Source organism: Mobula birostris, chromosome 22, assembly GCF_030028105.1.
Source record: "Mobula birostris isolate sMobBir1 chromosome 22, sMobBir1.hap1, whole genome shotgun sequence".
Taxonomy (NCBI): Eukaryota; Metazoa; Chordata; class Chondrichthyes; order Myliobatiformes; family Myliobatidae; genus Mobula; species Mobula birostris.
In genome coordinates, this window is record NC_092391.1 from 7,326,404 (window position 1) to 7,351,076 (window position 24,673).

The 24,673-nt window shown below is 44.5% G+C and overlaps 1 protein-coding gene across 1 annotated transcript in view; it reads right to left on the reverse strand.

Moving 5' to 3' along the window:
• LOC140186499 (nuclear receptor subfamily 5 group A member 2-like) overlaps positions 1-24,673 on the reverse strand; it is a 109,374-nt gene that overhangs the window by 24,389 nt on the left and 60,312 nt on the right. The window contains exon 5 of the mRNA XM_072240853.1: positions 1,966-2,085. Within this exon, the coding sequence (XP_072096954.1) occupies positions 1,966-2,085 (120 nt within the window). The remainder of the gene's footprint in view (positions 1-1,965; positions 2,086-24,673) is intronic.

Sequence of the window (24,673 nt, forward strand, 5' to 3'; positions counted from 1 at the left end):
AGTTACAAGTGACGTCGGAAGAAAGTGCAGGGCAGGCAATAAGACACAGAGCAATAATAAGGTAGATTGTGAGACCACGAGTCCATCTTATTGTATAAGGGATCCATTCAATAGTTTATAAAAGTGAGGTAGAAACTGTCCAGGTCAGCCAGGGAAATCATTCAAGCTTAACACACTCACTAGAATTTGATACAGGGAAGCAAAATGGAGCCGTTGCAACTAGCAACCACCAATCTACCCGGCCTGTTGTCTCTATATCCCTTCCCAACCTCCACCAACAGGCAGACTTGGTCATAACCTGCCAGTGGTCACATTGTCCACTGCTGAGTCTTACCGATAACTCACTTCAGGGCTAGGCCCACACATCAAGAGACCACCAGGAGATAGCTGCTTAAGGCTATAAGACATAGGGGCATAATTAGGCCATTCGGCCCATCAAGTCTGCCTCTCTGATTTATTTTCCCTCTCAACCTCATCCTCCTGCCTCCTCCCTGTAACTGTTAATACCCTGACTAATCAAGAACCTATCAACCACCAATTTAAGTAATACCCAGTGACTTGGCCACCACAGTTGTCTGTGGCAATGAATTCCATAGATTCACCACCCTCTGGCTGAAGAAATTCCTCCTCATCTCTGTTTTAAAGGGATGTCCCTCTACTCTGAGGCTATACCCTCTGGTCATAGACTCTCCCACTATTGAAAATACCAAGCCCACATCTGCTCTATCAATATTCAGTAGGTTTCAATGAGATTCCCCCCTCATTCTTCTAAATTTCAGTGAGTATAGGCCCAGAGCCATCAACACACTGCTCATATGTTAACCCTTTCATTCCCAGGATCATTCTCATGAACCTCCTCTGGACCCTCTCCAATGCCAGCACGTCTTTTCTCAGATAAGGGGCCCAAAACTGCTCTCAATATTCTAAGTGTAGTCTGACCAATGCCTTATAAAGCCTCAGCATTACAACCTTGTTTTTATATTCTAGTTTTCTCAAAATGAACCCTAAAACTGCATTTGCCTCCCTTACTACCGACTCAACCTGCAAGTCAACCTTTAGGGAATCCTGCACTAGGACTCCCAAGTCTCTCTGTGCCTCTGACTTCTGAATTTGTTGTCCATTGAGAAAATATTCTACGCCTTTACTCCTACCAAAGTCCATGACCATTCATGACCAGCCACCGCCAAGTTGTCTATGAGAAAGACCACTTTAGCGTCCCTCTGCTTTTATAAACTGAGACGCTCGACCCAGGGTAAAACTCTACAAAGAGTTGGCTCCAGGAATGTCCAGAATAGAAAATCAATGTGAAGGTAATCACAACACGTAGATAGAATTATGTGCCTTGAACTTTGAATGATGACAGAGGAACGTATCATAGACACAAGAGTTACTTCAGAGACAGGAACCTATCTTTTACTTGCCAATCTTACAGACAAGGTAAATTGTTGCAATCATTTGAAAGATCCAAACCTGTGCAATTCAGTGGAAATAAGGAAGATGTTTTGAACTCCCTTAAATTTCTTCTCAGCCCTCTCGCTGGGCAGAAGGTATGCTCAGGTCAACTATCACGCTGCTAAAACGGACTTCTTATTCAGTAAGATCAGCACAATAACTTAGCAGCTTGTGTAGCTATAGTACAGCACCAGTGATATGGGTAGAGGGAGAAAGAACCAATTTACCAATTTTCTCTGACAGAAGTGTGGACAGAGGGAGAGACAGAGAGGCAGAGACACAGAAAGCGGGAGAGAGAAAAACAGGGAGAAGAGAAAGAGAGAGAGAGATATGCCTGGTATCAAACAGCAGCCAGGTTGGAATAGTGTATGGGGAAGGTAACTGATTTGGCAGCCAGCTGTCAAGCACCACCCCCAGATCCCGCTTTCCATCTAAGCAATCTCCTGTCAGGGCTGTGTGTCCGAGCGCAGAGCCCGGTCCAGGGAAAACAATGACCACAGCAGGAAGGGTTACCTCTTGTGCAGTCACCAGAAGGATGCTGTTCTCCTTCCCATGGTAGACCTGTCTCCAGATGTGGTCCAGTACCAGCAGGTCACTCCAGCAGTTCTGCAGCAGCTTCATCTGGTCGTCCACCTGCAGGAGGAAGCCAACGTCATCAGAGTCCAAGCTTAAGTGGCTGTCGCAGACCCCAGCCCTCCATACAACAGAGATCACATATCATAGAACAAGGCTGGCAAACCTTTTCCAGTGCAAATGCCGAACTTGGCAATAATCTTCTAAAAAAATTCTTTCCTGCTCCATGATAACTTTGAGTAGAGATTATTATTGATTAATGAATTAGTAACAATAATTATGGACATTTTTAAGGAAATAGGAAGCGTCTTGTTGTTTATTTCTGAGCATTCATCCTTTTACTATTAATAAAGATATAACAGAGTTGGATTGAAATTAATCAAGCCTTTTAGAAAACCTGTGCAAAAATTAACATTAATCTTTTAAATGGACAAAAGAAAAATAATTTCTAAATAGCACTGTTGTTGTAACCATTTACTATCCAAATACTGAGGTGCCACACCAGCTCTGCAAGAATTTCAAAACGTATCATCCAACATCTCGTGTTCTTGCAACCAAACCGTTGTGAGATGTTACCTGTGAAAACCCCTCACTGCTCTCGGTTGTAAAGAAAAAATTCGCTGCTTCATTTCACAGTAAAGATCATCATTAGGAATCTTTTGATCATATATATTTTATTATCAAAGTAGATGTATGTCACCTCATACAACCCTGACATTCAGCTTTCTGTGGGCATACTCAGGAAATCAATCGAACAGGAACTATAACAAGATCAATGAAAGATCAGCCAGAGTGCAAAAGACAACAAACTGTTCGAATGCAAATATAAATAAATAGCAATAAGTTACGAGAACCTGAGATAGTGAGAAAAAAATCCTTAAAGTGAAATCATTGGTTGTGAGAACATCTCAATGATGAGGCAAGAGTGTGTAGTTATCCCCTTTTATCCTGCTGTAGGATTCCCAAGCCCTTTTGCACCACTGATTTCTGAATCCCCTCTAAATCTCTTACCTTTTACCCTAAATCTATGTTTTCTAGTTTAACCTGCCTCTGATTTGGCGGAGAGTTTCCTGCAAAATATCCTATCTATGTTTCAAAGTTTTATACACATCAGTCATGCCCCCCTTAACCTCTTCCACTCCAGAGAGAACAGAATCAACCTCCCCAGTCTCTCTTCATAACCAACATACTCCTTCCCAGAGGTCATGGACACCATCGTCATCAACAAGGTAGAGTGGGCCACAGGCGATGACTAGGCCTCAGGAGGGGGGATCTAGGGTCTCCGTCCCCACCCTCACCCCTCACCTGGTCTGGTGACCTCCAGACGGCTTGGCCTGTCAAAGGTTTCACTCTCTGTTAAATATCTCTGGAGATCAGTGGCACATGAAAACAGCGTAAAAACTAAATACATTTCTAAAAATTTTAAATGTTAAGTAAAAGAAGTAATACATTAATTTGAAAGCATAATTAATTGGAAGAGTCAGTGTACAGAGAGGGGATCTCTGATGATGGATGCTGCTTTCTATGACAGTGCTTCATGTAGGTATGCCGAATGGTTGGGAGGCCTTTACCCGTGATGTACTGGGCCCAATCCACTAACTTTTGTAAGATTTTCTTTTCAAAGGCATTGGTGTTTCCATACCAGGCTGTGATGTAACCAGTCGAAACCCAGGCTACCATTGGGCATACCTACATGAAGCATTGTTGTGGGAAAGCAGCATCCAGCATCAGAGACCCGCACCACCCAAGCCATGCTCTTTTCTCGCTGCTGGAAGAAGGTACAGGAGCCTCAGGACTCACACCACCGGGTTCAGGGTCAGTTACTACCATCAGGCTCTTGAACAGAAACATTAAGGACATTTAAGAAACTCTCAGATAGGCACATGGATGATAGAAAAGTGCAGGGTTATGTGGGAAGGAAAGGTTAGGTTGATCTTAGAGTGGGTTAAAAGATCAGCACAACATCACGGGCTGAAGGGTTTGTGTCATGCTTTCGCGTTCCGTGTTCTGTGCTCTGTGTTCTAAAGCATTCCATCGAATTGTATCACAGCTTGGCACAGTAACTGCTCTGCCCAAGACCGTGAGAAAGGGCAGAAAGTTGTGCACACAGCCCAGTCGATCACTGACTCTATCTGTACTTCCTGCTTCCTCAGCCGACCTGTTCCGGGTCAGAGGTATTCACACAGCACCGGCTCTGTACTCATCAGGAGGGATCGATGGGAATTGGGTCCTGGTGTGGAACTTTTCAAAGGACATTTCTATTGATTTAAACAGCGGAAACTGTGAGCAGTTTTAAACTCCTGGAAATGCACATCTCGCACAACCTCTCATAGTCCCAGAACACACCCTGTATACTCAGGAAAGCTCACCAGGGCCTCTAATTTCTGTGGAGGCCGAAGAGGGCTGGGCTATACTCGCATCATTCAACAGATGCACGGTAGAGAGCATCCTCGCGAGCTATGGAAACTGCACGGTGGCAGACAGGAAGGCTTTACAGGTAATCGGCACATCTTCAAGCCCCGGCTATCAATAACACATATACAGAAAGGTGACGGAAAAGGGCCAGTAACATCATGAAGGAGACCACACACCCTGCTCATGGGCTGTTTGTCCCTCTCCCATTAGGGAGGAGGCTACGTAACATCCACGCCAGGACCACCAGATTCATAATAGTTATTTCCCCCAAGCAGTAAGGCTGATCAACACCTCCACACCCCCAATCACCACTACTTTATCACGAGGGCATACCCGATCAAAACCTTTCCATGGATGGCTTCCAGACCGTTCAGGCTGACCGGAAGTGCACTGAGAGCGGTAAGCGTAAAGGAGTTGGGTGCTTACTGTTCTGGTTAATAACGGATGGTGCAATCCGGGTCCTATTACGATCGAGGAACGTGTTTGTAGACCGGATATTGAACTTTTTACTGTTGGACTCCGGCCATATTCCACTGAGATACAACAGTGGGCAGTCATTCCTGCCTGTGGCCATCGAACTTTGCAGCTCCTCCCGTGGAGGGTCAGACACCCTGAGCCAATAGGCTGGTCCTGGACTTATTTTCCATCTGGCATAGTTTCCATATTGTTGTTTGATTGTTTGTGGTTTTTGTATTGCTATATTTATGCTCTATTCTTCGTTGGTGCGGCTGTAATGAAACCCAATTTCCTTCTGGATCAATAAAGTATATCTATCTATCTATCTATGTATATAGGCTATCTCATGTATTTATATATTTTTTTTATTTACATGTTCTTTATCTCATTGTGTTTATTTGTGTTGTATCAGCTTGGGAGTAACAATTATTCTATTCTCCTTTACACTTGTGCACTGGAAATTACATTAAATGATCTTGAATCTTGAAATGCCTGCCCCTTTAACAAACCTGAATCCTGCGCACTGATTTATTCCAAGCATGCAAAAACACAAGCTTATTAGCCGTGTTAAGTTTCATCATTTTTGGCCCCGCAGCAGGAGAGGTTTTGGGTAAGTGATAGCTTTCGTGTAACATCAGCAGAAGTCCTTGCAGCCTTGGTCAGCCATTACCCGCTGCCTGCCTGTGTGTCAGTGGGATTATGTCTCCAAGACGTTCTCAAATCCTGGAGCTTTGCAGAGACACCAGGGAACAGACAAGAGCTGCATATTTATTGCTTATTTATTATCATTATTATTATTATTTCTTTCTTATTGTATTTGCACAGTTTGTTGTCTTTTGCACACTGATCGAACACCCAAGTTGGTGAAATCTTTCATTGACTCAATTATGGTCATTATTTTATTATGCATTTATTGGATATGCCCGCAAGACAATGGATTTTAGGATTGTATATAGCGACATACATGTACTTTGATAATAAATTTATTTTGAACTTTAAGTCGCTACAGCAGACGACAAGCTTCCCAAATCTCAGATTAATAATTAAGGGGGGTGTTAGAGATACCCATTCTGAACCCAGGCAGACAAAACATGATTAGGGATGTATAAGTAATTTTTGTGTTAAGTTGGAGGTCAACAAATGTTCTCCCACTAGTTACATTCAGTACCTTCTGTGCCTAACAAAGTGACCACTGAGTGTATGTTCGTGTCCTCTCCTGCTGTTAACCCATTCACTTCAGGGTTCAACAGGGTGTGTGATCGGAGAAGCCTTCCTGCCACCACTGTTGGAACATGTAGTTATTTGAGTTACTGTTACCTTCCTGTCAGCTTGAACCAGTCTGGCCATTCTACTCTGATCTCTCATTAACAAGGCGTTTTTGTCCACAGAACTGCTGCTCACCGGATGCTTTTTGTTTCTTGCACCATTCTCTGCAAACTATAGTACAACGGTTCCCAACCTAGGGTTCACAGACCCCTCGGTTAACGGTAGGGGTCAATGGCACACAAGAGGATGGGAACCCATAAGATCATACGACTATAAGAATTAGCAGAATTAAGCCATTTGGCCCATTGAGTCTACTCTGCCACTTCATCAAGGCTGATCCAATTTTCTTCTCAGCCCCTATCACCTGCCTTCTCCCTGTATCCCTTCATACGTTGACCAATCAAGAATCTATCAAATTCTGTCTTAAATATACATAAATACTTGGCCTCCACAGCTGTCTGTGGCAAAGAATTCCACAAATTCACCACTCTCTGGCTAAAGAAATTCCTTCTCATCTCCGTTCTAAAAGGACACCCGTCAATTCTGAGGCTGTGTCCTCTAGTCTTAGATTCTCCCACCATAGGGAACATCCTCTCCACATTGACTCTATCAAGGCCTTTCACCATTTGATAGGTTTCAATGAGGTCACCCCTCATTCTTCTGAATTCCAGTGAATACAGGCCCAGAGGCATCAGACGTTCTTCATATGACAAACCATTCAATCCCGGAATCACTTTCGTGAACCTCCTTTGAACCCTCTCCAGTTTCAGCACATCCTTTCTAAGATAAGGGGCCCAAAACCGCTCACAATACTCCAAGTGAGGCCTCACCAGTGCTTTATAAAGTCTCAGCATTACATCCTTGCTTTTATATTCTAGTCCTCTTGAAATGAATGCTAACGTGGTATTTGCCTTTCTCACCACAGACCCAAATTGCACATGAACCTTTAGGGAATCCTTCACAAGGACTCCCAAGTCCCCTTGCACCTCAGTTTTTTCTATTTTCTCTCCATTTAGAAAAAAGTCAACCTTTTCATTTCTTCTACCAAAGTACAGGGCCATACAATTCCCATCACTGTATTCCATCTGCCATTTCTTTGCCCATTCTCCTACTCTAAGTACTTCTGTAACCTCTCTACTTCCTCAACACTACCTGCCCCTTCACCTATCTTCATATCATCTGAAAACTTTGCAACAAAGCCATCAATTCTATCATCCAAATCCTTGCATATAACATAAAAATAATCAGTCCCAACCCAGAGACCCCTGTGGAACATCACTGGTCACCGGCCAGAAAAGGCTCCCATTATTCCCACTCTTCACCTCCTGCCAATCAGTCACTGCTTTATCCATGCTAGAATCTTTCCATAATATTATGGACTCATAGTTTGTTAAGCAGCCTCATGTGCAGCACCTTGTCAAAGGCCTTCTGAAAATCCAAGTACACAACATCAACCGATTCTCCTTTGTCTATCCTATTTGTCACTTATTCAAAGAATTCCAACTGATTTATCAGGCAAGATTTTCCCTTGAGGAAACCATGCTGACTCTGGCCTATTTTATCATGTGCCTCCAAGTATCCTGAGACCTCATCCTTAATAATTGACTCCAACATCTTCCCAACCACTGAAGCCGGACTAACCGGCCTATAGTGCCCTTTCTTCTGTCTGTCTCTCTCTTCTTGGAGTGACACTTGCAATTTTTCAGTCTTTCAGAACCATTCCAGAATCTAATGCCCCTCGATCTCTTCTGCCACTTCTTTCAGAACCCTGGAGTGTACACCATCTGGTCCAGGTGACTTATCTACCTTCAGACCTTTCAGTTTCCCAAGAATCTTCTTTCTAGTTATGGTAACTTCACACACTTCGTGCCCTCGACAGCTGGAACTTCCACCATACTGCTCGTGTCTTCCACAGTGAAGACTGATGCAAAATACTTATTCAGGTTGTCTGCTGTATCATTGTCCCCCACACTACCTCTCCAGAATCATTTTCCAGTGGTCTGATATCCACTCTTGCTCTCTTTTACTTTTTATGTATCTGAAGAAACATTTGGTATCCTTTTTAAAATTATTAGCTCGCTTACTTTTGTATTCCAACTTTACCTTCTTAATGACATTTTTTAGTTGCCTTCTGTTGGTTTTTAAAAGCTTCCCACTAATCTTTGCTCTATCATATGCCCTCTCTTTGGCTTTTATGTTGGCTTTGACTTTACTTGTTAGCTACGGTAATGTTGTCTTTCCTTTAGAATTTTTCTTCTGCTTTAGGGTGTATGTATCTTGTATCTTCCAAATTACTTCCAGAAATTCCAGCCATTGCTGCTCTGCCGTCATCCCTGCCAGTGTTCTTTTCCAATCAGTTCTGGCCAACTCCTCTCTCATGCCTCTGTAATTCCCTTTACTCTACTGTAATACTGATACATCTGACCTTAGCTTCTCTTTCTCAAATTTCAGGGTGAATTTGATCATATTATGATCACTTTCCCTTAAGGGTTCTTTTACCTTAAGCTCTCCAATGTATTTTGGTTTATTGCACAACACCCAATCCAGAATAACTGATCCTCTGCTGGGCTCAACCATAAACTGCTCTAAAAAGCCATCTCATTGGCACTCTAGAAATTCTCCCTCCTGTAATCCAGCACCAGCCTGATTTTCCCAACCTACCTGCATATTGAAGTCTCCCATGCCCTTTTCAGTTGCATTTTCTATCTCCTGTTGTAATTTGTAGGCAACATACTTGCTACTGTTTGGGGTCTGTATATAACTCCTAACAGGGTCTTTTTACCTCTGCTCTAGAGACTGTTGTGCATGAAAATCCCAGGAGATTGTGGAGGCATTAGCGATGATCTTTCAAAAGTCAATAGATTCTGGCATGGTTCCGGAGGCCTGGAAAATTGCAAATGTCACTCCACTATTTAAGAAGGGGGCAAGGAAGCAAAAAGGAAATTATAAACCTGTTAGCTTGACATCGGTGGTTGGGAAGTTGTTGGAGTCGATTGTCAAGGATGAGGTTACAGAGTACCTGGAGGCATATGACAAGATAGGCAGAACTCAGCATGGATTCCTTAAAGGAAAATCCTGCCTGATAAACCTATTACAATTTTTTGAGGAAATTACCAGTAGGCTAGACAAGGGAGATGCAGTGGATGTTGTGTATTTGGATTTTCAGAAGGCCTTTGACAAGCTGCCACACATGAAGCTACTGAACAAGATAACAGCCCATGGAATTACAGGAAAGTTACATACGTGGATAGAGCGTTGGCTGATTGGCAGGAAACAGAGAGTGGGAATAAAGGGATCCTATTCTGGTTGGCTGCCGGTTACCAGTGGTGTTCCACAGGGATCAGTGTTGGGGCCGCTTCTTTTTACATTGTACATCAACAATTTGGATTATGGAATAGGTGGCTTTGTAGCTAAGTTTGCTGATGATACGAAGATAGGTGGAGGGGCCGGTAGTGCTGAGGAAACAGAGAGTCTGCATAGAGACTTGGATAGATTGGAAGAATGGGCAGAGAAGTGGCAAATGAATTACAATGTTGGAAAGTGTATGGTTATGCACTTTGGCAGAAAAAATAAATGGGCAGACTATTATTTAAATGGGGAAAGAATTCAAAGTTCTGAGATGCAACAGGACTTGGGAGTCCTCGTACAGGATACCCTTAAAGTTAACCTCCAGGTTGAGTCGGTGGTGAAGAAGGCGAATGCAATGTTGGCATTCACTACTAGAGGAATAGAGTATAGGAGCAGGGATGTGATGTTGAGGCTCTATAAGGCGCTGGTGTTTCCTCACTTGGAGTACTGTGGGCAGTTTTGGTCTCCTTATTTAAGAAAGGATGTGCTGACGTTGGAGAGGGTACAGAGAAGATTCACTAGAATGATTCCGGGAATGAGAGGGTTAACATATGAGGAATGTTTGTCCGCTCTTGGACTGTATTCCTTGGAGTTTAGAAGAATGAGGGGAGACCTCATAGAAACATTTCGAATGTTAAAAGGCATGGACAGAGTGGATGTGGCAAAGTTGTTTCCCATGATGGGGGAGTCTAGTACGAGAGGGCATGACTTAAGGATTGAAGGGTGCCCTTTCAGAACAGAAATGCAAAGAAATTTTTTTAGTCAGAGGGTGGTGAATCTATGGAATTTGTTGCCACGGGCAGCAGTGGAGGCCAAGTCATTGGGTGTATTTAAGGCAGAGATTGATAGGTATCTGAGTAGCCAGGGCATCAAAGGTTACGGTGAGAAGGCAGGGGAGTGGGACTAAATAGGAGAAAATGGATCAGCTCATGATAAAATGGCGGGGCAGACTCGATGGGCCGAATGGCCTACTTCTGCTCCTTTGTCTTATGGTCTTATGGTCTTATGGAGATACTCAAACCACCCCATCAGGCACCAACAATCATTTCACGGTCGAGGTCACTTGGATCACATTTCCTCCCCATTCAGATGTTTGGTCTAAACAACAACTGAACCTTTTGACCGTGAGAGTGGTACTGACTGTATAAAGCATCGTAAAAAAAATTCAATTGTTGCACCTTCCTCACCAGCTTGAAGGTGTTTATGGCCACTGAGGTACTTTGATGTGTTTTGTAATGGCCAATCTGTTATAAAGCAGTACAGCGGATTGCTTAGGGTTGTTATAGCCCTGGGTGGTAATGAGGACAAGTTCCCACTACCTATTAAATGCTCCTAATGGTGTGCATTCAGATAGCCTCTGACAGCCAAGTCCAGCTCCTGGCCTTCACGTGAGCCTTAGCTACCGAGCCTGGTGGAAATGCTTCTACTCCCAGGAGAAATGGCAACAGCGGGTTACTGACGCCTTAAAACCAGTTGCCAGGCAGATGCAGCTCATCAGCCATGGTTGGCTGTTGATCGAGGAGAAGGAAAACTCTGATCTCAAACCTCCGCTGCCTTGCGGCTTTGGGAGTAAATCCCGGGGGAGAACTCGGGGCTGGAATCACTAAAGCAGTCCTCCATTGAGTTCAACACTGACTGGCGACACCAGCAACACTGCTGGTACTAAACTGTATCGGTCTCTGCCTTTCCCTTGGGTTTATCTGGTACATGGAGAGGGGGATGTTGCTATGTAGACAACAGCTTGTTCTCCATATTGTACTGCCCTGGACAACTAGGAAGCAACATCCATGGTTGACCTTGACCAATGGAGTCCCCAACAGCACAGAAACAGCCCCCGCTTGCCTATCCATTCTGAACTGACCTGTTTTTTGTCTGCCTAGTTCCAACTAGTTTCCATGTAACCACCTCAACCACTTCATCTGGCAGCTCATTCCACATACGTACTGCCCTCTGTGGAAAAATAATTGCCCGCAGACTCTTATTAAATCTTTTGCCTCCCTCGTTAAACCAATGCCCTCAGGTTTTTGATTCCCCTGAGAAAAAGACTGCATGCTTTCCCTCTGTCTATGTCCATCATAATTTTATACACCTCCATTGGTTCTGCTGTTTATTACTGTCACACATAGAGTGAAAAGCTCTATAAAATCACCTCCCAGTCTCCTTTGCTGCAGGGAATGAAGTCCTAACTAAAACTCACTTCCTCAAGTCCTGGCCACAACCTTGTAGATCTTCTCTGCTCTCTTTCCAGTTCAGAACCAGGTTTAATATCACCGGCGCAGGTCATGAAATTTGTTGTCTTGTCGGCAGCAGTACAAGCAATACACAATAATAGAGAAAAAACTGTGAATTATAGTAAATATATACATAAATAGTTCAATTAAATAAATAGTACAAAAATAGAAATAAAAAAGTAGTGAGGTTGTGTTCATGGGTTCAATGCCCATTCAGAACTCTGATGGCAGAGGGGAAGAAGCTGTTCCTGAATCACTGAGTGTGTGGCTTCAGGCTTCTGTACCTCCTCCCTGATGGTAGGAATGAGAAGAGGGCATGTCCTGGTTGATGGGGGTTCTTAATAATCCTATGCCGATGTGAATAGGAATTCGATAAGCTTTGTTGGGCTGATTGGCCTGTTCTTGTCAAAAACTTTCGAATATTCTAATGACGCACACCGCCTTTTGACACATCACTCCTTGAAGATGTCCTGGATATTACGGAGGCTAGTGCCCATGATGGAGCTGACTAAGCTTACAATTCTATACAGCTTATTTCGATCCTGTGTAATAGCACCCCCCACCCCCTGCCGTTCTATACCAGAGATGCAGCCAGTTAGAATGCTCTCCACAGTACATCTGTAGAAATTTGAATAACACCTCTCTAACAGCAGGGTGAACAAAACTGAACACGGTCTGATTCAAGGGTGACTCAACCTAGAAGCCGTGGAAAAGTGATTCACCCAGCCACAAGCGGTTGGACATGTCCCTTGGTAACAGATTCAGATTCACATTCATTTATTTATCACGCGTAGATGGAACATACAGTGAAATGCGTCATGTGTTAACAACCAGTGGGCGGGGGAAATGGCATGGTAGTGTAATGGTTAGCGTAACGTTATTACAGTACAACCAATGGGGGGGACAGCATGGTAGTGTAATGGTTAGCGTAATGTTATTACAGTACAACCAATGGGGGGGGTGGCATGGTAGTGTAATGGTTAGCGTAACGTTATTACAGTACCAGAGACCTGGATTTGACTCCATCGCTGTCTCCCTGTCACCATGTGGGTTTCTTCCAAATGCTCTAGTTTCCTCCCACAGTCCAAAGATGTACCAGTGAAAGATAGATAGGTCTCATGTGCGTAATTGGGCAGTGCGGGCTCTTTGGGCCGGAACAGGCTGTTATTATGCTGTAACTCTGAAAAATAAACTCTCTAATGATGTGTAGGGGGCAGCCCACAAGTGTCACCACATATTCCAGCACCATCTGGACAGCATGCCCATGAGGAAGGCTTTGGGAGTAAACACCGAGGAAATATCTGGAGCTGGAGACCGTAAAGCAGTCCTATGTTAAGTTCGTTGCTGACTGGCAATCTCTGGTGCCAAACTGTGTTGACCTCTACCATTCCTTTGGATTCATCAGGTGCACAGACAGGGGAGGGAAGCCTGCTACATGGCAGCAACTTGCTCTCCTCTCCATTATCATGCTACCCAGGCTTGAGCCGGACATAGACAGCCAGGACACAACATCCATGGCTGACCCCGTCCAACAGAGAGCTTCTGAGCTTGCCCATGGTGCTCAGCAGAACAACACGGAACACAACAAGCAACAGAATAACAACAGCAAAGCAAGCCCCTCCCTCCCACACTCCCAAACACCCACACACACACTCAGACAGTCCTCCAACTCCAGGGCAGTCCTCCGGGCTCGCAGTCTCCAGTGTCCAGACTTCAAATCCACCCTCGGGCTTCTATCTTCGTTATCAGCCAGGGAATAGCCAATGATGAGACCCCAAACTGCAAGCTCGAATTCCAGGCTTGCCGACTGACCAGCCCTCATGCCTCCTGCTTGCACTGGCATCAGATCCCGATGCCCACCAAACTGGGACAACCCAACATCCATGGATGTCCTTTACCACCTGTCCATATGGCCGGCCTTCAAGTGCAGAGCGGGGGCCTAACCTCTAACCCTCATCCTCCCCCCATATTCCTATCCCTAAAAGTTAACCTGACCTCTAACCCCTCTTCCTTTCAGTGCCAATATACCACGTTTCTCCCCATTGACAAGTTTCCCAGCCTAGCCTCTCTCTATGAAACGACTTCACGACCAACCTGCTGTAAGCATACTTTGCTTTGCCAGTGTCACAGCCCGTGTTTACTTTAAACCTTTGAACACTAGATCCTGTGTCATTAATTGGATTGAAACCGCCAGTTTGTTAAATTGCTGGCGAGCTTGCCCCAAGCAGCTTGATCCAGTAAGGTGCCAACATTACATGCTAAGACAGAGTCTTCAACCCCACATGATGCAGTATAAGCACCAGTGGTCTTGTCTCCCTTTGGCTCCTGTCTCCACATAAGTACACTTCTATCATTTCCAAACACGTGAGATCCCCTACCCCTCCATCACCTTGTCCTTAGTCCTGCAAGGCTCTGGGATAACATCTTTATCTAACCTCCACATTCTTGTATTTGGCTTTCTTATCTCTTCATGAGACACACACACAGAATGCTGGAGGAAGTCAGCAAATCAGCCAATCCAATTGGCTGATTTGCTCCAGCATTTTGTGTGTGTTGCTCAAGATTTACTGGATCAACCATTCTTGGTGGAATCTCAGGTGGTGACAAGAGGGCGTACAGGAGTGAGATATGCCAACAAGTGGAGTGGTGTCACAGCAACAACCTGGCACTCAACGTCAGTAAGACGAAAAAGCTGATTGTGGACTTCAGGAAGGGCAAGACGAAGAAACACATACCAATCCTCATAGAGGGATCAGAAGTGGAGAGAGTGAGCAGCTTCAAGTTCCTGGGTGTCAAGATCTCTGAGGATCTAACCTGGTCCCAACATATCAATGCAGTTATAAAGAAGGCAAGACAGCAACTATACTTCATTAGGAGTTTGAAGAGATTTGGTATGTCAACAAATACACTCAAAAACTTCTGTAGATGTACCTTGGAGAGTATTCTGACAGGCTGCATCACTGTCTGGTATGGAGGGGCTACTGCACAGGACCCAAAGAAGCTGCAGAGGGTCGTAAATTTAGTCAGCTCCACCTTGGGTACTAGCCTACAAAGTACCCAGGACATCTTCAGGGAGCGGAGTCTCAGAAAGGACCTCCAGCACCCAGGGCATGCCCTTTTCTCACTGTTACCATCAGGTAAGAGGTACAGAAGCCTGAAGGCACACACTCAGTGATTCAGGAACAGCTTCTTCCCCGCTGCCATCCAATTCCTAAATGGACATTGAACCCGTGAACACTACCTCACTTTTTTAATGTATATTATTTCTGTTTTTGCATGATTTTTAATCTATTCAATATACATATACTGTAATTGATTTACTTATTTAATTACTATTATTACTATCTTGTTTTTTTCCTTCTTCTATATTATGTATCGCATTGAACTGCTGCTTCTAAATTAACAAATTTCACGACACACACAGGTGATAACAAACCTGATTCTGATTCTGAAGATTTCCAGCATCTACAGAATCTCTTGTGTTTTCCTTCTCCTGTGACTTCTCTCTTAGGAGACACACTTCCACTGTCACCCTGAATTTCAACATGATTTGGTGGCCTGGACTCCCGATATCCTTCATCATTTCGAGTGCAGAGTGGAGGCCTGGGCTTTAACTCCCCCACATCCCTGTCCCCAAACCTTAACCAGACCCCCACCTCCCTCACATCCCGGTCCCTAAACCCTAATCTGACCTCTAGCTCCTCACATCTCAGTTCCTAAACCCTAATCTTACTTCTAACTCCTCACATCCCTGTCCCTATACCCTAATCTGACCTCTAGCTCCTCACATCTCTGTTTCTAAACCTTAATCTTACCTCTAACTCCTCACATCTCTGTTCCTAAACCCTAATCTGACCTCTAGCTCCTCACATCTTTGTTCCTAAACCTTAATCTTACCTCTAACTCCTCACATCTCTGTTCCTAAACCCTAATCTGACCTCTAGCTCCTCACATCTCTGTCTGTACACCCTAACACGACCCCTAACTATGCCATAATATCACCTGCTTCCCCATTTTCGTGTTTCCCAGCCTGCCTCTTTCTAGAAACAACTTCACGACCATCTTTGCTGTAAGCGTACTTTGCTTTGCCAGTGACACTGCCTTTTTTTTAACTAAGTGTCTTTATAACATGTACTATTAATTGTGCTTTTTTTGCCAGCAGAATTATCACTGGCAAAGCTTAGTGATACATTTTGTGAGCATTAAAAATGCGAACCGTATTCTTTCTACATTGAGCATTGAGAAACATTCCCTTTCACAGGTTCTGCAACGTTTTCATCAGCCTCCCACCTCTCGCTGATAATAACTGGGCAGGACGTGGAGGGACTGCTTGGTGTTGGGGTGAACTGTATGTGCTCGGTTATAGGGGGGCCATTGGATTTGATAATTCCAATATCCAATTAGAGTGGGCAAAGAAAGGAGCTTTCATTCCGTGTGGAGGGGTAGCCAGGTTTCTCCCGATACCACCTGCATCTGGCTAAAAGCACATCCCTGAATCTCAGGCCAAGACAATGAACAAAGCACATCTTCTGTGCATCTCCCCGAACTCTTCCAGGCCTCTGCCTGCTGGATGGTGCTGGTGTTCAGACAAGCTCCCCCTCCGTTACAAGGTTATCTATTTACAGCTTATTCAAACAGTCATACAGTACAAATTGCAAATATCTAATTGTGCTGACAGAGCACAACTTTCTTCTCAGTGCTCTCTCCCCACTGCAGCCAACAGGAAGGAGGCACAGGGGCCCCAGGACTCGCACCATTAGGTTCAGGAACAGCTACCACCCCTCAGCTGTCTGGCTGTGGAACCAGAGGGCATAACTTTGGGGCAGCTCCGTAGCTCAATTCTTTGCAGCACCAGTAACCCGGGTTCAATTCCCACCACTGCCTGTAAGGAGTTTGTACGTTCTCCCCGTGTCTGCGTGGGTTTCCTCCAGGTGCTCCGGTTTCCTCCCACAGTCCAGAGACGTACTGGTCGGTAGGTTAATTGGTCATTGCAAATTGCCGTGATTAGGCTCCGATTAAATCTGGGGATTGCTGGCCAGCTCGGCTGGAGAGGCTGGAAAGGCCTGTTTCACGCCGTCTCTCGATAAAAAACGCTTCTCTTGTCCCATCACTGAAATGTTCCCACAACCTATGGGCTGACTTTCAAGTATTCTTCACCACATGTTGTCGATATTTATTGTTTTTTTCTTTTTTTGTATTTGCAGTTTGTTGCCTTTTGCACATTGGTTGTTTGTCTTCTTGTGTGCTGCTTTTCATTGATTCTATTGCGTTTCTTTGTATGTACTTACTGTGACTGCCCACAAGAAAATGAACCTCAGGGTTGTATATGGTAACATGTACAGTACGTACTTTGATGATAAATTTACTTTGAACTTTAAACATTTGAACAGTTGCTGTTCTTCACACACCACTCACAACGCTAGGTGTTAACACCCAGTCACAGCTATTAGTTTAATAATGCAGCTTGATTGATTCTCAGTGTCCACTTCCAGGCCACGGCCCCCTGTGCCCTGCCTCAGTTTCAGAGAAAGAGCAGCTCTGGAACTTGCTGCTGAATGTGCCTAAATCTGGTGTCAGTGCATTGTCCAGAGACCAAGCTTCAGTTACCCTGGGCATACTGAACATAGAACAATCACAAAATTTAAAGTTCAAAGTACACATATTATCAAGGTGTATACATTATACAACCTAAAGATTTGTCTCCTTACAGGCAACCTCAAAACAAGAATCCCAGAAGAACCAATTAAAGAAAAGACTAACAAACAGCCAATGCAGTGTGTTAAACCATATATATATATACGTTGTAACTGGGTTACCCGTCTGGACACACCCCTTTGCTGACTGCTCCTGCGGCTCCTCCCACAGGCCCCTGAATAAAGGCGATTGTGCCATTGCTCCTCCCGTCAGTCCAGGGGCAGATACTCAGCATGGTGGAGGTCACATTTTACTGCCAATAAAAGCCTTTCAGTATTTATTCTACTTCCAGTCTTTTGGAGTTACTGATGGTGCGTCATGCAGAGCGAGAGAAAAAAAATCACAAATCGTGAAAAGTATTAAAGGAAGCAACAGCATTCAGAATGAAAGTGAAGCCACAGACAGGAACCCTGGAGCAGCCTCGGCCTCAGTACTTCACACAGTGGGGCAAATCATCATGGAGCTCACAGACACGAAGCCTGGAACAGGCCCATAGCCTCGGCCTCAGTTCATCACACAGTGGGGCAGATTGTCACAGAGTTCACAGACACGAACCCCGGAGCAGCCTCGGCCTCAGTTCATCACACAGCGGAGCAAATCGTCATGGAGCTCGCAGACACGAAGCCTGGAACAGGCCCATAGACTCGGCCTCAGTTCATCACGCCGTGGGCAGATCGTCCCGGAGCTCACAGACACAAAGCCTGGAACAGGCCCATAGCCTCAGCCTCAATTCATCACACAATGGGGCAGATCGTCACAGAGCTCGCAGACACGAAGCTTGGAACAGGCCCACATCCTCGGCCTCAGTACAGCACAAGTGGGGCAGATCATCACGGAGCTCGCAGACACGAACCCTGGAGCAGGCCCATAGCCTCAGCTTTAGTGCAGCCAAGAGTGGAGCAGAGGTCACAGAGCAACGAGCAGAACCAGTACAATACAGGCCCTTCAGCCCATAATGTTGTGCTAACCCTTTAACCTACTACAAGATCTATCTAACCCTTCCCTCCCACATATCCCTTCATTTTTCTATCATCCATTTTATATTTATATTTTAATTGTAATTTATAATATATTTTATGTGGTGCAATGTACTGTTACCGCAAAACAACAAATTTCCTGTCATATGTCAGTGATAATAAACTTGATTCTGATTCTGACATTGCCTGTTTAACCCTTTGTTGTCATTGGCCACTTGCTGACCAGGAAAGGTCCATGCTAGGCCATACTCACCCCTGCCTAGCCGTGAGAATCAGGTGAGCAGACTGGAGAAGAGGAAGTCACCAGGTGTAGTTAGATAAATGTGGGCATTTGATGGCTCAATTCAAGAGGCTGTAGAACAGGCCGACCCTGTTCATGTTGATTGCCACGTGCGCATCTATACTCTGCGGCAAGAACTGGCAAAACAAGGTGTAGGCAGTGCCATAGAACACGATAGCTGAAGATCCTGGTACCAACCAACAAATGTGTCCAAGAGATGGAGACATTGACAAATTCTACCCCCGCCTCCAAGTCTTCACCATCGAACTTCAAAACCTGGGCCTCCATATCTCCCTTTGTAGCTGGACATCTTCAAGTGACAGTACTTCAAGAAGGCAGCATCCAGGACACACCCTCTTCTCATTACTGCCAGCTACAGGAACCTGAGGACCCACACTCAATGAATCAGGAGCAGCTTCTTCCCCGCAGCTATCAGATTTCTGAACGGTCCACATCCACACCTCTGGCACCAACATAGCACGCCAAAAACTTCTAAACCCTAATTTGTATGTCTTTGGAAAGTGGGTGGAATTAGAATCAGGTTTAATATAACTATATTTTAATAAGATATATATTTATTTATTTATTTATTTATTTATTGGTAGATAGATAGATATGGAGGGACAAGAAGATGGCGGCGCGACGCAGCACGCGCAGTCTCTCTGGTGAAATGATATCATATTTGTTAAATGGGGCCATGCACAATCCTGATTTGATGGAGACGGATGTGAGAAGCATGGAGGAACATCTGGAGAAACTTCTGAAATGCCCGGTTCGCTGCTGCTGCTACTGTGTGATCGAGAATCTCTGGAGGGGAACACCCCAAATCCTCGGCTTTGCCTGTTGCTGGCGGATGGAGCTGGGGTCGAAGCACTTGGCAGAGATGGTTCTCGGTGCTCGGTGTCGGAAAGCTGGTCGGAGGCTCGAAGTTTTCGGATGGACTGAGAGTCGGACTGTGGTCAGTGCTTCCAGGATGCTGCATCGGCAAGTTTGCGGCACTGGAAGCTCATGGCAGGGAGAGTTTTCTTCCTTCTACCGTCTGCGTGAGCTGTTGGGACTTTCAAGAGTCTTTGAGACATTTTTTACCGTGCCCATGGTCTGTTCTTTATCAAATTACGGTATGGCGTTGCACTGTTGTAACTATGTGTTATAATTATGTGGTTTTTGTCAGTTTTTCAGTCTTGGTCTATCTTGTGTTTCTGTGATATCATTCTGGAGGAACATTGTATCATTTCTTAATGCATGCATTACTAAATGACAATAAAAGAGGACTGTGTGTCCTCAAAATCTAATCTAATCTAATATATGGGTTCGTGGGTTCATTGCCCATTCAGAAGTCTGATGGCAGAGGGGAAGAAGCTGTTCCTAAAGCATTGAGTGTGTGCCTTCAGGCTTCTGTACCTCCTCCCTGAAGGCTGCAATGAGAGGGGGACATTTCCTGGTGATGGGGGCCCTTACCGAGGATTCTGTCTTTGAGAAACATTGCCTTTTGAAGGTGTCCTCAGAGCCCCTGGAGGAAACCCATGTGTTCATGGGGAGAATGTACAAACTCCTTACAGTCAGTGACGGGAATTGAACGTCAGTCGCTGGAACTGTTAATGCGTTACGCTAACCGCTACATTATCATGAAACTGAAACAAATCCTGAAGAGTCCTCAATTTGAAAAGTATTTGCTGCACAAAATGACGGGAAGCACAGAGAAGACAGTGATACAAACAGAGGGCTTGAGAAAAGGCATTCTAATTCACAGCACTTCGTAATATCAAGGATCCCACCCATCCATCCAGCATCCTCTTTGACTTTCTACCATCAGGCAGGAGACTCCAATGGATAAAGACAAGAACCGTCAGGATGGGAAACAGTTTCTTCCTCCAGGCCATGAGGCTTCTGAACTCTCGGCCGTGTCGCATTGAAAGTGTCACCAGTTACTCTGTTCTGTACCTGACAATATTTTAATTTATGCACTTTACTTTGTTTATTTATGTGTAATTTGTCTGTAGATTTTATCCTTACTTTCCTAAGTTATTGTGTTATGTGTTCTACTGTACTGTGGACACCCCGGTCTGGAGAAACGTCCCTTTTGATGGTATATATGTATATAGTTAAATGACAGTAAACTTGACTTGACAGAGACAGGAGGAGGTAACAATGGAGAATGTACTTCTCACCACTGACGCTGGACTTGGGATTAATGGTTTTGAGATGAGAATTAGCAGTAAGGTTGGCATTCTGTTTTGTGCATGTGACAATGGCCTCACAGAGCAATGAACATCCAGTCACAATAAACGTTGCACATGTAAACCGCTGCATATTGGTGGACACTGGTCCCTATTTGTGAGGAAGTGCTGACTGAAAGCAAGAGTGCAGCCATACTAATAGTGATCCCTCCTGCTGATGGACACTCTGTGAGCAGCATCAGAAATGAAAGATTTTAAAGATAAAAGATAAGCTTTATTTGTCACATGTACATCAAGACACATAATGAAATGACCAACACAGTCCAAGGATGTGCTGGGGGCAGCCCGCAAGTGTCAGCATGCCTCCATTGCCAACATGGCAGGCCCACAGCTCACCAACCCTAACCCGTACGGCTTTGAGATGTGGGAGGGAACCAGAGCTGCCGAAGGAGACGCACATGGTCATGCAGAGAACATACAAACTCCTTCCAGACAGCGGCAGGGATGAACCCTGATCGGTGATTGCAGGCACAGTAAAGGGATACTACCATGATCGCCCACTTCACCTCAAGCTATTGCTTGCTGTGAGACAGCAGGCAAATGAGAGGTACAGCAATGCTAGAAGTGTAACATGGGGCAGACAGTGGTGGGAATAATTTTAGGAACAACTTCTTCCCTTCCACCATCAGACTTCTGGCACCAGAAGGATGGTGGCGCTTGTGGACTGCCCCCAGCACATTCTTGGCCTGTGTTGGTCATTGAAGACCAAATGACATATTGCACTGCATGTTCCAATGTTTATGCAACAAATAAAACTAATTTGGAGTCTTTAAATTTTTTTTTTACCCCTGTGTGGAAATAACTTTTCATGTGTCCACCTGGTTCTTAAAGTAGTACAAAACGCCCGTGCCAACCATTTAGCCCATCTAGATAATCACATTTGCCTGGATTAGAATTGTATCCTTCTCTGCTCTGTCTATCTCAGTGCCTGTCTAAATGCCTCTGATCCCATCACCTCCTCTGGCAGCAAGTAAAACACACACCACCAATATTGTTCCCTCAAAGATGTGGGTGCACGGCTGCACAGTAACTAAAATACTCCCACGCACATAGCCTTTGTTGCCACACAGCTGGAATTTTCTTTTATGTACTGTTAGTATAATTTTGAAACCTATGTTAATATAATTGTGAAATACCCTGTAATTAAATATGTTAATAAATATAATCCATACATTTTCTAAATAATAAATGCATCACATCATTTACCTTGAAATCTTTTAGAGTTTCAACGTACTTGCATTGTCAGTTTTTCAAGTTCCAACACTGTTACAAATTGTAACAATAAACACAGAATGGAAGTCGATAGCTCATTGTTAATAGACCACCAACCCACTAAATACCAACACCGTCTAAATATTCATAGTATACATATTACAGAAAAAACATTTAAAGTGCCACACAGTTTTCAGCTGTGTAAAAATTTCCTGCTCAGAGCAATGGTTGGTCCCTGCAGCTGTAAGAAAAAATTAGAGGGAACATTGACCACCTGGCTCAAGGACAGCTTCTCTCCCACTATTATGAGATATTTGAATAGAGCTCTTGTACATTAAAGATGAATTCTTGACCTCACAATCTACGTCATCATGGCCCTTTGCACTGATTTTGCCTTCTGCATTGCACTTTTCTCAGTAATTTTGCATTCTCTTTCACTTCAATGCACACATGTTTGGAAATTATCTGCCTGGAGGGCTTGCAAAAGTAAGCTTTTAAGTGTATCTCAATGATAAGTCAATTGCAATATCAAAGATCCAATTTTTTTTATTTATTGAGTGATACAGCACAGAACAGATGCTTCCGGCCCAACTATTCACACCGCTCAGCATTCCACATATTCCTAGCCTATTACAGGACAATTTATGACAACTAGTTAACCTACCAACTGGTACACCTTTGGACTGTGGGAGGAAACCGGGGCTCCTGGAGGAAACTCGTGTACAAACTCCTTACAGAGGACACTGGAATTGAACTCTGAACTCTGACGCCCTGAACTGTAATAGTGTCATGCTAACTGCTACACTACCATGACACCCCATAATCAACAAATCAGATCCCCTTCAACACTCCTTAAATATGCCTGTTTTTGATACCCCTACAAGAGAAAAAAATTTGACTCTCTATTCCATTTTTCACTCTTACAATTTTATTACCTTCTATCAGAGTCTTTTATTGGGAAAACAAGGCCAGCCTAACCAATCACTCCCCAGTACTAAGGTCTACAGATTTCAGTGGAGAGCATTCTGACTAGTTGCATCACCGTCTGGTACGGAGGGGCCACCGCACAGGACCGTAAAAAGCTGCTGAGTTGTAAACTCAGCCAGCTCCATCATGGGCACCAGCCTCCCCAGCATCAAGGGCATCTCCAAAAGGCGATGCTTCAAGAAGGTGGTATCCAGAATGAAGAACACTCACCAGCCAATTCAGTCCCTCTTCTCTTTACTACCATCAGAGAGGAGGTACAGGAGCCTGAAGACATACACTCAACATTTTAGGAACAGCTTCTTCCTTTCTGCCATCATTTCTGAACGGTCCATGAACCCATGAACACTACCTCACTATTTTGCTCTTTCCTTCCCCACCCTTCACACTATTTATTTTTACATATATATATTCTTATTGTAGTCATTTTGTGTGGGCACGTGGCCAAGTGGTTAAGGCATTGGACTAGTGACCTGAAGGTCGTGAGTTCGAGCCCCAGCAAGGCAACGTGTTGTGTCCTTGAGCAAGGCACTTAACCACACATTGCTCTGTGACGAACCTGGTGCCAAGCTGTATGAGTCCTAATGCCCTTCCTTTGGAGAACATCGGTGTCATGGAGAGGGGAGACTTGCAGCATGGGCAACTGCTGGTCTTCCATACAACCTTGCCCAGGCCTGTGTCCTGGAGAGTGAAGACTTTCCAGGTGCAGATCCATGGTCTTGCAAGACTAACGGATGCGTTTTAGTCATTTTGATGTATTGCACTGTACAGCTACCACAAAACAACAAATTTTCATGACATATGCCAATGATAGTAAACCTGATTCTGATTCCGAATCTCCTCTGCACCATCTCCAGAGAAACCATGTCACAATATGCACATGCACAATTGTTGTGCAACATTTAGCACAACGCTACTATAGCGAGCAGCGTTGGAGTGTGGAGTTCAATTCCAGCGTCTCCTGTAAGGAGTTTGTCTGTCCTTCCTGTGTGTATGTGGGTTTTTTCCAGGTGCACCAGTTTCCTCCCACAGTCCAAAGATGTACTGCTTCATGGGTTAATTGGTCATTATGAATTGTCCTGTGATTAGGCTAGGGTCTAATCGGAGGTTGCTGGGCCAGAAGGGTCTGTTCCATGCTGTTTCTCTAAATACTGTAAATAAATACACATTCTGGATATCCTCGGGCTTTGTAACAGCCTCTGCACAGTTTCCAGAACTCTCTACTGAGGAAGGGAGGCTACGTTTGCATTTAAAGGTTGGTGAATTCGGTTCCCAGGAGGTTTTCCAATCCCCCCACAGATCACCCCCCTCCACCACCTCAGTTGCTGCAATTACTCTCGCTGCCGTGTCATTAGGAACAAATGACAAAGAGGTGTCATCTGAAAAACCTTGCAAAAATTCTCCTCCTATACCTTATGGTCTTCTTAAGTTTTTTTTAAGTGATACAGCTAATGTTCCCTCTAAGGTTTGCACGTGTGCGCGCGCACACATCTTTTGTTAATAGCGCACAAAGGAATTTAAACTGCACACAAAACTTGTCACCCTCTA